This window comes from Oncorhynchus clarkii, chromosome 5 (genome assembly GCF_045791955.1).
Source record: "Oncorhynchus clarkii lewisi isolate Uvic-CL-2024 chromosome 5, UVic_Ocla_1.0, whole genome shotgun sequence".
Lineage (NCBI taxonomy): Eukaryota > Metazoa > Chordata > Actinopteri > Salmoniformes > Salmonidae > Oncorhynchus > Oncorhynchus clarkii.
Window position 1 is genome coordinate 76892318 of NC_092151.1, and position 15388 is coordinate 76907705.

Sequence of the window (15388 nt, forward strand, 5' to 3'; positions counted from 1 at the left end):
TGCAATGCTTAAGTTGCACCGAACATTTCTTTAATTTTGTAAGAATTAAATAAGTACGTTTTTATGATGTTCAATTTCATAGCTTATTTGTTTTAGGTTTAACATAACATTCCATTGATGTTCACGCAGTATACATTTTACCTTGTCTTGGAGGTCTTCAGAACATTAAAAAAAATATATATATTTAAGTTTCACCTAATATTACCATAACATTCTCAGCATAGCAAATTAAAGCAGATTGGAATACATCCCCATTATTTCTCTCCAGATTTAATGGCAATTCTTATTTGAGGACTGCATTGTAGGTGATTTCGAGACACATGCCATTTTACTTTCATTTATAGGACATTTGAACAGCATTTACTCACACAAACACAACCATATACTGTATTTTATGCTTCATATGTTGACAGTCTGCACATGTGGGGTTTATAATTTGCAATGTTTGGGTCCCAAGCCAGGTCTTTTATCCTCTGCGCCACCAGGGAAGCTTTCTTGCATATATTTTTATTTTATATATATGTAGCCATGGCAGTATGGTCAATAAGGAATTCCAGGATTCCTTTTTAGCCTTTAGCCTGGTAACTGGGTTATTCACCATCCTCTTCATATACTGAGTACTTCTGGGCCCATATTTACAACGTATCCAAGATTAAGAGTGCTGAGCAAGGATAATTTTGGCTTTTCAGATCATGAAAATTAAGCAAGAGAGGACCATATCAAGCGTCATAAAATAGGAATTGTATCAGGAGCGTTTAAAAAAAGTTGAAACAGTCCATTTTTACACATTTTATTTTTTACAGTTGGTCGAAATTCTGCATTTGTATTTATACGTCTGGACAAAATAAAGACATCGTATCTTTTAGTAGATTTAAAAAAATAATAATTCTAACAAAACATGGCACCCACTAAGGTCGATGTCCGCACCCCGTGGAAATTAATTAGCATAATACAAAATCCCCATAAAAATCTGTCAATTTAAACTCGAGTTATGTACTTACTTGTAGTGAAAGGTGACAGAGCTAGAGCTGTGTCTTGTCAGACCACGAGACATCTCGAAAATCTGTCTTCTCACTAAATCATCTGTAGTGTCCGAAAGGTTTGGACTACAAATTATTATGACCCCTCTCTGGAAAGAGGAGACTCTCATGAACACGATGGTGTCCTCTGAAGTCGATACAACCTCTCTGCCAACTTCTGTCTGTAGCGTCTGAACACTTTGTGATACACACTAATATGACCCCTGTGTGGAAAGGTGAGACTCTCAAGAACACATACATCCTATATACAAAAGTATGTGGACACCCATTCATTTAATGGATTTGGCTATTTCAGCCACACCCATTGCTGACAAGTGTATAAAATCGAGCATACAGCCATGCAATCTCCATAGACAAACATTGGCAGTAGAATGGCCTTTCTGAAGATCTCAGTGACTTTCAACATGGCACCATCATGGGATGCCACCTTTCCAACAAGTTAGTTCATCAAATTTCTGCCCTGCTAGAGCTGCCCCGGTCAACTGTAAAATTGGCAAACATTTTTTGCTTTGTCATTATGTGGTATTGTGTGTAGATTGAAGAGGAGAAAAAAACGATTGAATCCATTTCAGAATTATGCTGTAACGTAACAAAATGTGGAAAAGGGGTCTGAATACTTCCAACATAGTATAATGCACGATGCACACAAATATCCCTTGCCAATGCCCACATTGACTGTCTCAATCGCAAAACAATAAACAATGCACACTCCTCATATCAAGGTTAGTGTTATTCAGAGTGCATATTGTGTTAACAAAACCAATGCCTGCCAGCACAAATGACATACACTGTATGAATACAATATACCGTATGAAGGGCTGCAATGAAAGCCTGAGGGAATGGCTGAGGAAGCAGAGACATGGCAGGCTCTGAGGGGCTGCGGTCTGATTACAGGGACTGAGGTGCTGAAGGGTTGTGGTCCTGGAAGGCAGAAGATAATAGAGCCTCTTCTATGAGAAGAGATCGGTAAGGGAAGGGCCTCTCTCTGGGTCCTGCTGGGAAGGAGTTGATATGATGATGGGCAGTTGGAGATGGACACATCATGGTGAGGGAGATACTGCAGTGTTGACCAGGGTTGGGGTCAATGCCATTTTAATTCAGTCAATTTAGGAAATTAACAGTTTTTTTTTTTTATCCTCCTGAATGAGTTGAAGTCAGAAGTTTACATACCCCTTAGCCAAATACATTTAAACTCAGTTTTTCACAATTCCTGACATTTAATCCTAGTAAAAATTCCCTGTCTTAGGTCAGTTAGTATCACCACTTTATTTTAAGAATGTGAAATGTCAGAATAATAGTAGAGAGAATGATTTATTTCAGCTTTTATTTCTTTCATCACATTCCCGGTGGGTCAGAAGTTTACATACACTCAATTAGTATTTGGTGGCATTGTCTATAAATTGTTTAACTTGTGTCAAGCGTTTCGGGTAGCCTTCCATAAGCTTCCCACAATAAGTTGGGTGAATTTTGTTCCATTCCTCCTGACAAAGCTGGTGTTACTGAGTCAGGTTTGTAGGCCTCCTTACACGCTTTTTCAGTTCTGCCCACACATTTTCTATAGGATTGCAGTCAGGGCTTTGTGATGGCCACGCCAATACCTTGACTTTGCTGTCCTTAAGCCATTTTGCCAAAACTTTGGAAGTATGCTTGGGGTCATTGTCCATTTGGAAGACCCATTTGCGACCAAGCTTTAACTTCCTGACTAATGTCTTGAGATGTTGCTTCAATATATCCACATGATTTTCCTCCCTCATGATGCCATCTATTTTGTGAAGTGCACTAGTCCCTCCTGCAGCAAAGCACCCACACAACATGATGCTACCACCCCTGTGCATCACGGTTGGGATCGTGTTCTTCGGCTTGCAAGCATCCCCCTTTTTCCTCTAAACATTAAGATGGTCATTACGGCAAAACAGTTCTATTTTTGTTTCATCAGACTAGAGGACATTTCTCCAAAAAGTATGATCTTTGTTCCCATGTGCAGTTGCAAACCATAGTCTGGCTTTTTTATGTCAGTTTTGGAGCAGTGGCTTCTTCCTTGCTGAGCGGCCTTTCAGGTTATGTTGATATAGAACTCGTTTTACTGTGGATATATATACTTTTGTATGTGTGTTTGCTATTGTTCTGGGATTGATTTGCACTTTTCGCACCAAAGTACATTCATCTCTAGGAGACAGACTGTGTCTCCTTCCTGAGTGGTATGACGGCTGTGTGGTCCCATGGTGTTGATACTTGCATACTATTGTTTGTACAGATGAACGCGGTACCTTCAGGCATTTGGAAATTGCTCCCAAGGAAGAACCAGACTTGTGGAGGTCTACAATTGTTTTTCTGAGGTCTTGACTGATTTCTTTGGATTTTCCCATGATGTCAAGCAAAGAGTTTGAAGGTAGGCCTTGAAATACATCCACAGGTACACCTCCAATTGACTCAAAGTATGTCAACTAGCCTATCAGAAGCTTCTAAAGCCATGACATCATTTTCTGGAATTTTCCAAGCTGTTTAAAGGCACAGTCAATTCAGTGTATTTAAACTTCTGACCTACTGGAATTGTGATACAGTGAATAAGTGAAATAATCTGTCTTTAAACAATTGTTGGAAAAATTACTTGTGTCAGATGTCCTAACCGACTTGCCAAAACTATAGTTTCTTAACAAGAAATTTGTGGAATGATAGAAAAACTACTTTTGTGACTCCAACCTAAGTGTATGTAAACTTCCAACTCCAACTGGATTGAAATTGATTAAACTCTGGTCTAAGTTTTTGTATATTCAAATTGGTTTAGGTCTACAGTTTTCATTTTTGGAAACTGTTCAGTTTGGCAAAGGCACTAATTGTTGTTCGAAGGAATGCCTGCGTCTTGTCTTTCCTTTCCTTTGCCTCCCACATATCTGTAATAAATTATTCTGATTCCTCTGGTACTCAAAGTTTCATAAAGGAGACATGTTTGTAAGCGTTTTAATCAGATTTCACAGATCAGTGTGTCATCATGGTCTTTCATGTGACTTAAACCTTATACTTCTGGCCCTTTTGTTTGGTGTGGGAGTTTGATGTTGTACTGTAGGCTATAACGTTGCTTTATGATGCTAGCCCAAAGCTTTCTTAATGAGCCAGATATGGACCTTATCCTCTTCTTCAAAGAATGTAGAGTCTATTTCCCTCAAACTGTGCCAAAATCAATTATTACAAAGCCAACATTCAAATCCAACCCATAAGAAAAACCATCAATCTTCTCTGGAACATAAATCCAAACCGAACTGAGAAATGCTAAACATTCTCCTCTCTAGATGATCAAGGACATAGATATACTGGCATTGCAATCACCTCGCAGACAAAGCCAGAACCAAGTGAACATTGCGAGAATATCTTGCTGGGCTAGCTACATACAAAGGCCATTTTTATGAATGTATCTACAGAGGTGTTTTCAGGGGGAATATGGGATTTTCAGAGAGGATCATGGATATGGAGGAAGCTGTCACGTTAAGTATTCATCCAAAAATCTCAGGGAGAAGAAATGTGTAATTATCATGTAACATATGTAAGTATCATGATAATTGTCAGAGAAAAGGCAACAAATCTCTAAAATATCACAGTGTATGTTTGGACCATGAACTTGCATCCTAAAGACCGAAGGATTTACTGTAGATTGTGGAATATTGTCACAAAAGACTCAGCTGTGAAACACTGCTGACCCCTCATGGTCAGTTCAAAGTTCAACACCATGTCTATGAAGACTAATCCGAAGGAAGATGGCACACCAGCAACGCCACAAACATTTACATGTTAGTAATTTAGTAGACGCTCTTATCCAGAGCGTTTTACAGGAGCAATTAGGATGAACTGTCTTGCTCAAGAGCACAACGGATCGGTGATGCTCCAACACTATTAACCGTTATGCTACATGCCACTACCTAGAGATAATGGCTTTATGTTAGGTGGCATTCAATGACATCCCGAAGCTCATTGCATCCTAGAAAAGATTAAACACTTACTCTTAAATGGAAATTGCAGATTTCACCCTATCATTAAAAGATAAGAATCAATTATTGGAGGATGAATCCGAATCAGATTGAGCATGTGATTGAGGAAACAAGAGCAAATTATGAATCTAAAAAACAATCAATAGGAGAATGACAAGAACAATGCACCCTCTATCTAAATTCACCACGACCATTTCATGGCTTATTTTCCACACGAAGGCACTTCTGGTGCACCACGCAATTAATCTTGTGACAAATGTTCCGTACACATTATTACTGAAATATTTAACAGGAGAATTCATCTTTACACATATTATCCTCCAGTACGTGCTAATTGAATGTGGGTAGAGGTCAGCCCAACCCTCAAACCCACTTCATTATCGCAACGCTTCTCATGCTCTACTGGGACAAACAAAAAAAGGGAAAGTACAAAATATGTAATTTAACAAGGGACTCACATCTCCGGGAAACATTGATTTTTATTGTATAAAGAGTTGTAGCCCTAAATTTCTTTCACATAGAGGGAGCTGCAGTAGGGTCAAAACAAGGCAGTAACAGCCTGTTCAGGAGTCTCTCTCAGTTAGGCCAAATGGACACAATGTCCATCTGCCTATAGTCCACTGTTTATAAGACATCTATAGAAAGTCTGACCCTGTGCATCTTCTAGCTGTCTCAGCAGACTCTCCTTTCTTACCAGGGCATTGAGGCTGACACAGCGAGACGTCACGCCGGCAGAGGACATTGTGTATGTAGGTCACCCAGCGACCTGTGTCGTATCGTGTGACAGCCACAGCGGTCATTGTCCCTGTGCTGTAGTGCCGGCCGCCCAGCGGGAGGTGGGATAGGGATTAGAGTGGACAGACCACGGTGGGGCTGAGCACAGAGGCCCCCAACACGTCAGCATGAACTTTCTCATTTCCTCCCTTAACGACTTTGACATTATCAGGCCAGGCAGTGCAATGTCCAGCCGCATTACTCTCACCGGGCTTACATTATTCAGAATGGCCGGAATGGTGAAGGGATACTGTAAGAGGCAGTGCTAGGGTTCAGATGACTGGAGAGACAACATGGTGAAGGGATAGGAGGCAGTACTAGGGTTCAGATGACTGGAGAGACAACATGGTGAAGGGATAGGAGGCAGTACTAGGGTTCAGATGACTGGAGAGACAACAGGAGGCAGTACTAGGGTACACAACTGGAGAGACATGGTGAAGGGATACTGTAAGAGGCAGTGCTAGGGTTCAAATGACTGGAGAGAGAACATGGTGAAGGGATAGGAGGCAGTACTAGGGTTCAGATGACTGGAGAGAGAACATGGTGAAGGGATAGGAGGCAGTACTAGGGTTCAGATGACTGGAGAGAGAACATGGTGAAGGGATAGGAGGCAGTAGTAGGGTACACAACTGGAGAGACAACATGGTGAAGGGATAGGAGGCAGTACTAGGGTTCAGATGACTGGAGAGACAACATGGTGAAGGGATAGGAGGCAGTACTAGGGTTCAGATGACTGGAGAGACAACAGGAGGCAGTACTAGGGTTCAGATGACTGGAGAGAAAACAGGAGGCAGTACTAGGGTACACAACTGGAGAGACAACATGGTGAAGGGATAGGAGGCAGTACTAGGGTTCAAATGACTGGAGAGACAACATGGTGAAGGGATAGGAGGCAGTACTAGGGTTCAGATGACTGGAGAGACAACATGGTGAAGGGATAGGAGGCAGTACTAGGGTTCAGATGACTGGAGAGACAACATGGTGAAGGGATAGGAGGCAGTACTAGGGTTCAGATGACTGGAGAGACAACATGGTGAAGGGATAGGAGGCAGTACTAGGGTTCAGATGACTGGAGAGACAACATGGTGAAGGGATAGGAGGCAGTACTAGGGTTCAGATGACTGGAGAGACAACATGGTGAAGGGATAGGAGGCAGTACTAGGGTACACAACGGGAGAGACATGGTGAAGGGATACTGTAAGAGGCAGTGCTAGGGTTCAAATGACTGGAGAGACAACATGGTGAAGGGATAGGAGGCAGTACTAGGGTTCAAATGACTGGAGAGACAACATGGTGAAGGGATAGGAGGCAGTACTAGGGTTCAAATGACTGGAGAGACAACATGGTGAAGGGATAGGAGGCAGTACTAGGGTTCAGATGACTGGAGAGACAACAGGAGGCAGTACTAGGGTTCAGATGACTGGAGAGACAACATGGTGAAGGGATAGGAGGCAGTGCTAGGGTTCAGATGACTGGAGAGACAACATGGTGAAGGGATAGGAGGCAGTACTAGGGTTCAGATGACTGGAGAGACAACATGGTGAAGGGATAGGAGGCAGTACTAGGGTTCAGATGACTGGAGAGACAACATGGTGAAGGGATAGGAGGCAGTGCTAGGGTTCAGATGACTGGAGAGACAACATGGTGAAGGGATAGGAGGCAGTACTAGGGTACACAACTGGAGAGACATGGTGAAGCAGTTGAAGTAGGTTTTAAATATGTTCCTTTTCTGACTGACACTAAAACCCCACAATTGTATTATACATTTCTGAAAGACATAACATAATGCAGACTTGTTTACATTTTTGTTATTTAGCAGACACTCTTATCCAGAGCGACTTACATGAGGTATTAGGGCTAAGTGCCTTGCTCAAGTGCACAATGAGATTTTCACCTAGCCGGCTCGAGGATTCGAACCAGTGACCTTTTCTGCAACAATGACCAAGTTCTCAAACTGTCTTGTCCCTTGAATATAAATGGAAAGACAGTGCTATCTAGTGTTCACAAATGGAAGCACATCTGACAAATTTCTGCACTTTCACAGTATGATACTTTCTTCGAAAAATTATGTATTTAATCAAAAGATAACATCGCATATATCATATGAATACTTGCATTACTTTACATTGCTCACTCTGTAGGCTTCCTATCAGTATGGGATAGAGAGCGGATCTTATCGGTTGTAAGGATGCATTGAGGAGGCAGCCTTGATGTTTGTCTTGATGTTACATGGCATTTTCCCTGAAAAATAAAATAAACAAATCAGTTACAGAGCAGTCTTTTTCTCAATACCTGAATGGTCTGGTACATTTAAAGTCATTTTTTGACAAGGAATAATCTGTGTCTGAAAGACCAACTGCCCTTATTATTCAGGTCTATAGAACCTTTAGTTATGGCCTTAAAGTGAATAAAACACTTAAGTGTAGCAAAGCAAGACTCAGGTCTATATGACATTCAGGATCTTCATACCTGGCTGTCCTTGCTGCTGAGGAGCACCAGGCCCCATGCCTTGCTGCTGGCCTGAACCCCCACCGATGGTGACCTGCTGTAAAGTGGGACCTCCGCTCATCATGGGCCCTTGTCCTGTGTGTCCAGGGGCCACAGGACCTGGAGGCCTACACTTCGAAAGCCCCTTCCCAAATCCCACCGCTGCCACCAGTGCATTGGTGTCAGCAGGGTTGAAAGACGGTTTGTTTTGCCGTATAGCTAAGACAGAGAGGAGAGTGCATAAGTATAAACTCCATAACATGGATTTTAGGTTAGACCGCCTGTACATCTTGAGTACATAAGCATCAATAAAACTCCATAACAGTTCTTACATTAGCGTATCTGTAAATGTTCTCAGGTAAAAAGGGAATCTTGGTTCAATCAGTGTACCTGCACTGTCTGCATCCCTGTCATCGCGAGGATTGTTCAGTTTCTCCAGTAGATTTGAACAGAGTTTGTTCAGTGTCTGGATTTGTTTCTGTTGGGAGAAAAACAAGGCATTATTTTGTTACTCCAACTTGAGTTGTTGGATAGATAGACTACAATGTACATGGGTGCATTACATGACAAGCACCATTTTACTGTGTCTTCCCACCACACAACATGAGTTTGTGTTCATTTGGGCATATGTAACTAACTGTTATAGTACCGTAACCTCATTCCACAGCTTGAAATGTACGCACAAACGTTCGCAAACAGTTACATGTGTTTGAGAGGCAGATGACCCTGGTATGAGCCGTTGTACGGCCAGTGTGCCGAGAAAGGGAGGAAGCTCACCTGCTAAGCAAGCACAGTGACGTCCGTCACGCTGGCTTGAAGTGGCTTCAATATTTTATTATCCTTTTCAGCAACTGTTGGATGTATAATTTCCCTCAGTAGTATGAAAATGATACAGGTATCCTTATGTGAACCAGGGAGCTGCTTTCCTCTCAAACTGCGGTATGATTAGATGAAGACCAAGTCGGTTTACCTGTGCCACCTCAGGTCCTATCCGGGCAGCTTCCGCACTCAGCTGTTTCTCCTGCTCCTCCACCTCAGGATCAGGCTTGGTGCGCAGGTGATCCGGCACAATCTCATGGCTGAACACAGGCACGCGTTGCTCTGTCAGTTTCTGGAGAGAGGGGGCAGTGTGTACGGCAGTAAGCAAAGCCTAGGGTATGTCATCACCAATAAATCCATGATAATCGAAAATTTCAATAAGCATTTCTCTACAGCTGGCCATGCTTTCCTCCTGGCTACCCCAACCCCGGCCAACAAACAGCGCCGCACCCCTCGCAGCTACAGTGGGAGAACAAGTATTTGATAACCTGCAAAATCGGCAGTGTTTCCAACTTACAAAGCATGTAGAGGTCTGTAATTTTTATCATACGTACAGTTCAACTGTGAGAGATGGAATCTAAAACAAAAATCCAGAAAATCACATTGTATGATTTTTAAGTAATTAATTTGCATTTTATTGCATGACATAAGTATTTGATACATCAGAAAAGCAGAACTTAATATTTGGTACAGAAACCTCTGTTTGCAATTACAGAGATCATACGTTTTTGAGACTGTGGACCCAGCTCTCTTCAGGTCATTGACCAGGTCCTGTCGTGTAGTTCTGGGCTGATCCCTCACCTTCCTCATGATCATTGATGCCCCACGAGGTGAGATCTTGCATGGAGCCCCAGACCGAGGGTGATTGACCGTCATCTTGAACTTCTTCCATTTTCTAATAATTGTGCCAACAGTTGTTGCCTTCTCACCAAGCTGCTTGCCTATTGTCCTGTAGCCCATCCCAGCCTTGTGCAGGTCTACAATTTATCCCTGATGTCCTTACACCCTCTCTGGTCTTGGCCATTGTGGAGAGGTTGGAATCTGTTTGATTGAGTGTGTGGACAGGTGTCTTTTATACAGGTAATGAGTGGAGAACAGGAGGGCTTCTTAAAGAAAAACTAACAGGTCTGTGAGAGCCGGAATTCTTACTGGTTGGTAGGTGATCAAATACTTATGTCATGCAATAAAATGCTAATTAATTACTTTAAAATCATACAATGTGATTTTCGTTTTAGATTCCATCTCTCACAGTTGAACTGTACCTATGATAAGAAAGTACAGACCTCTACATGCTTTGTAAGTAGGAAAACCTGCAAAATCGGCAGTGTATCAAATACTTGTTCTCCCCACTGTACTTGCCCGAGCCTCCCCAGCTTCTCCTTCACCCATATCCAGATCACAGATGTTCTGAAAGAGCTGCAAAACCTGGACCCGTACAAATCAGCTGGGCTAGACAATTTGGACCCTCTCTTTCTAAAATGCTCTGCCGCCATTGTTGCAACCCCTATTACCAGTCTGTTCAACCTCTTATTTCGTCCGAGATCCCTAAAGATTGGAAAGCTGCCACGGTCATCCCCCTCTTCAAAGGGGGAGACACTCTAGACCCAAACTGTTACAGACCTATATCCATCCTTCCTGCCTTTCTAAAGTATTTCAAAGCCAAGTTAATAAACAAGTCACTGACCATTTTGAATCACACTATCTTCTCCGCTGTGCAATCCGGTTTCCAAGCTGGTCACGGGTGCACCTCAGCCACGCTCAAGGTACTAAACGACATCAATAAAAGACAGTACTGTGCAGCCGTCTTCATCGACCTTGCCAAGGCTTTCGACTCTGTCAATCACTTCTTATTGGCACACTCAATAGCCTTGGTTTGTCAAATAACTGCCTTGCCTGGTTCACCAACTACTTTGCAGATAGAGTTCAGTGTGTAAAATCGGAGGGCCTGTTGTCCGAACCTCTGGCAGTCTCTATGGGGGTACCACAGGGTTCAATTCTTGGGCCGACTCTTTTCTCTGTATATATCAACGATGTCACTCTTGCTGCGGGTGATTCCCTGATCCACCTCTACGCAGACGACGCCATTCTGTATACTTCTGGCCCCTCTTTGGACACTGTGTTAACCAACCTCCAGGCGAGCTTCAATGCAATACAACTCTCCTTCCGTGGCCTCCAACTGCTCTTAAACGCTAGCAAAAATAAATGCATGCTTTTCAACCGTTCGCTGCCACACCCGCCCGACTAGCATCACAACTCTGAACGGTCACTACTCTGGACGGTTCTTACCTAGAATACGTGGACAACTACAAATACCTAGGCGTCTGGCTAGACTGTAAACTCTCCTTCCAGACTCATATCAAACATCTCCAATCCAAAATCAAATCAAGAATCGGCTTTCTATTTCACAACAAAGCCTCATTCACTTACGCCGCCAAACTTACCCTAGTAAAACTGACTATCCTACCGATCTTCGACTTCGGCGATGTGATCTTCAAAACAGCTTCCAATACTGTACTCAGCAAATTGGAGGCAGTCTATCGCAGCGCCATCTGTTTTTTATACCAAAGCGCCTTATACCACCCACCACTGCGACCTGTATGCTCTAGTCAGCTGGCCCTCGCTACATATTCGTCGCCAGACCCACTGGCACCAAGTCATCTACAAGTCTATGCTAGGTAAAGCTCCGCCTTATCTCAGCTCACTGGTCACGATAACAACACCCACCCGTAGCATGCGCTCCAGCAGGCATATCTCACGGGTCATCCCCAAAGCCAACACCTCATTTGGCTGCCTTTCCTTCCAGTTCTCTGCTGCCAGTGACTGGAACGAATTGCAAAAATCGCTGAAGCTGGAGACTTACATTTCCCTCACTAACTTTAACATCAGCTATCTGAGCAGCTAACCAATCGCTGCAGCTGTCCATAGTCCATCTGTAAATAGCCCACCCAATCTACTTACCTCTTCCCCATATTGTTTATATTTACTTTGCTGCTCTTTTGCACACCAGTATAACTACTTACACACCATCATCTGCTCATCATCATCTGCTCATCTATCACTCCAGTGTTAATCTGCTAAATTGTAATTACTTTGCTACTATGGCCTATTTATTGCATACTCATGCCATTTGCACACATGTAGACCTTTTTTTCTATCGTGTTGACTCTACGCTTGTTTATTCCATGTAACTCTGTTGTTGTTTCTGTCACATTGCTTTGCTTTATCTTGGCCAGGTCGCAGTTGTAAATTAGAACTTGTTCTCAACTAGCTTAACTGGTAAAATAAAGGTGAAATAAAATAAATAAATGTGTGTCTGAAAAACTATTCTCCTCTAGCCTGGTTAAACCAGACTCAATGCTGTTCTCACCATTGTTTCACTGCCTGAGTACAGCATTCAGTCTGGTTTAACCAGGCTAATCCTCATCCACAGAAAATATACTCACAGCTAGTTCTTCATCCCTGTCTGGAGACAACAGCAGGGGGATGATGATCTGCTGGCGGAAAGATGGCGTCTTCTCATTCCGCAACAGTTTATTGATGGTGTTCAACTGACCGGACAAGAGGGCAAAGTTGTCCAACACAGAGGGCCTATTGTCCAAGTATAGAGAGACAACAACTTCATGAATTAACTATTAGAGTACATTTATTTTCATACAATTATATTAATTTATCCAAATAGGTAACCAAGTCTCGCAATTGCTTTCAGCAATGCCATCCAAAAGCAACACTGGGTCCTAGTTAGCTTCCTAGTTAGCTTACGCCAAACGTATCATATGCAATTTATATACAAAGCCATTTTTACATCAGCCGATCAGTGTGTGAAAATATGGCATAATTTAACAGCTCGACACCCAAATGCGCATCCAAAAAAAGTATAATGCATAATTATGGAAGAATCAATCAAATGTATTTAAAAAGCCCTTTTTACATCAGCAGATGCTTATACAGAAACCTAGTCTAAATCCCCAAACAGCCAGCAATGCAGATGTAGAAGCACGGTGGTTAAAAAAAATCCCTAGAATGGAAGGAACCTAGGAAGAAACCAGGCAAGCATACGAACTAAAGTTAGCTAACTAACGTTAGTATTTAGCTCGTCACTTGCTAGGTATCAGATTGTAACCGGCTAATGTGATGCTGTCAGCCATCTGGGAACAAAGCAGCGTCTGACTAGACGATATTTTTAATAGTTATAGCAGCTAAATTAGTCACTTACCATGTCAGTCGTTCATACTCGTTTTCCAACTTGTAGATGAAACTGTGAAGAGCATTTTTTAGATGAGCTACGCGGGAAATAAGCGATTCCACGGATGCGTCCAGCAATTTTTCTTCCCGTTGCTTGACAGAAACAAAAAAAGACAGATTTGATTAATAACGCGTTAACATTTAGCTCTTAATGAGTCGCTAGCAGGAACTTGGGGAAACGTTAGCTGAATACAAATAAGCATGTCATGCGCTATGAGGAACTGTACTTCATTTAAGACAATTGACTGGTTCAGAATTTAACATTTTGTCGAAAAGCCACCTTACCTGCATTTTATTAGGGTAGCGAACCTGCTGGCTAGCGAAATAAATATCTACCGGAAGTAAATAATGCGTGCAACAGTGGGCATGCTCCGCTCAGAATCATTTTGCTTTACGTTTTAAGTTCCAAACCTTTGTAATTAGCCAGACAACCGTGTGTTACTTTGAGTCGTTATGCCGTGAAATTCTCAATAAAATATTTTATACCACTTATCTGCACTCTTTTTCAGAAAGCTGGCATATTGGAATCAAAAGTAGAACTACAAAACCGTTGAAGGCCTAGCTGTTGAACTCCCGTGGAGAAACGAAGACGGAAGCATCCAGGTCACGTGTGGTTTATAACTAAATAAACAAAATACAACGACTAGCCTGCAGTCGTGTATGAAAACAAAGTGAACAAGTCAGTATATGTCAGCCGGGGCCTGCCGATATCAACGGTCTTTCATAGAATCCACTAACGTTAGTTATGCCATACAAGGCCACGCAGACAAACAGGACAATGAGATAATTTACTGAGGTTCATGTGTTTGGAACTCTGAGTTGCCACTAGCTTGTTAAACTAACTAACTTCTCCAATTAATTTCAAACAGTCAGCAGAGTAACTTGAGCTAGGGGTGTTGCAAAACGCTCGCGCCTGAACTGACCTAGCAGACTAAACTCCACTCCATGGTGAAGGAAGTGGAGTTTAGTCCGCTAGAAGTGAGCATACCAAAGATGTCCCCTGTATTTGCTGTCAAATACAAGGGGCAATTACAACAACTAGCTGGCCATATCAAACGTATCTTATGCATTAGCTTGACAGGCCGTATAAAGCTATAGACCGGTTGTTTTGCCAGTGTCATGCCGTGCGTCACATGAGTCGAATTGGGATCAGATTGCTGCTCATTTAGCTTTATTTTATGGCATATGATACTGTCAGGAAGACTTCACACAGAATATGCAAACTGATTTAATGTAGTTTAATGTGATTAAGCTGTGTTGTGACAGAAGTCCAGTATCTGGCTAATATGTAGGCTATTAAACCACATTACTGAAAAAAGGGCACAGAGTCCTTCCCTTGCAGACCAGATAATTGAATATTTTAGTTCATGAGGATGTCAAAGTTCATCAATATGTTGGCAGAAGCAGGGTCCAGGACAACATCCTGACTCTTCTCAAAGGGCTCTGTCATTTTTTTTTCACGAGATAACACCAAATGTTCTAATTCTTACTCTTTATCTTCTTCAGGTGGAGGAGCCAGACCAGGTGTACCTGCTAATGAAGGAGGAATACTGTATCTCACGCAACGTACGTCTGGCCTGGTTCCTGGGGAAGCTCAATCGGGTCATCTGGCCGGTCCCAAAGTCTGAACTGGTGGGTTAACTAGCTCTACTGGAGGAGATGTAGCTAGACTTTTGTGCTGTCGCTCCAATGATAACGACTATAAGTGTTGGCAAAACAGCGTAAACAGATCTGCGACCAGCCCGGAAATCATGTAGTAACCACAAAGTGTTAAACAAATCAGAATATATTTTATGAGATTCTTCAAAGTAGCCACAATGCCTTGATGACAGCTTTGCACACTCTTGGCATTCTTCTCAGCCAGCTTCACCTGGAATGATTTTCCAACAATCTTGAATTGTTCCCACATATGCTGAGCACTTGGCTGCTTTTTCTTCACTCTGCGGTCCAACTCGCCCCAAACCATCTCAATTGGGTTGAGGTCGGGTGATTGTGGAGGCCAGGTCATCTGATGCAGCACTCCATCACTCATTCTTGGTAAAATAG

General features: G+C 42.5%; 1 protein-coding gene and 1 pseudogene across 1 annotated transcript; one reads left to right on the plus strand and one right to left on the minus strand.

The window, feature by feature from the left end:
- Nucleotides 1-1005: 1005 nt before the first annotated feature.
- On the minus strand, nt 1006-13933 carry LOC139409404 (mediator of RNA polymerase II transcription subunit 8-like). The gene is made up of 7 exons (XM_071154519.1): nt 13628-13933; nt 13314-13435; nt 12544-12688; nt 9252-9392; nt 8672-8759; nt 8264-8500; nt 1006-8035 (listed from the first exon to the last, which is right to left on the minus strand). Exons 1-7 carry the CDS (start codon nt 13631-13633, stop codon nt 7968-7970), a joined length of 807 nt encoding a protein of 268 aa, XP_071010620.1. The 5' UTR covers nt 13634-13933; the 3' UTR covers nt 1006-7967.
- A 354-nt stretch (nt 13934-14287) lies between these two features.
- LOC139409761 (KICSTOR complex protein SZT2-like) overlaps nt 14288-15388 on the plus strand; it is a 114382-nt pseudogene continuing 113281 nt past the window's right edge.

Coding starts and splice junctions, on each gene's coding strand:
- LOC139409404 (XM_071154519.1), bottom strand. Junction 8,760..9,251: donor TAGGACCTGAGGTGGCACAG/GTAAACCGACTT, acceptor TTCTCCCAACAG/AAACAAATCCAGACACTGAA. Junction 8,036..8,263: donor TCAGCAGCAAGGACAGCCAG/GTATGAAGATCC, acceptor TTTATTTTTCAG/GGAAAATGCCATGTAACATC.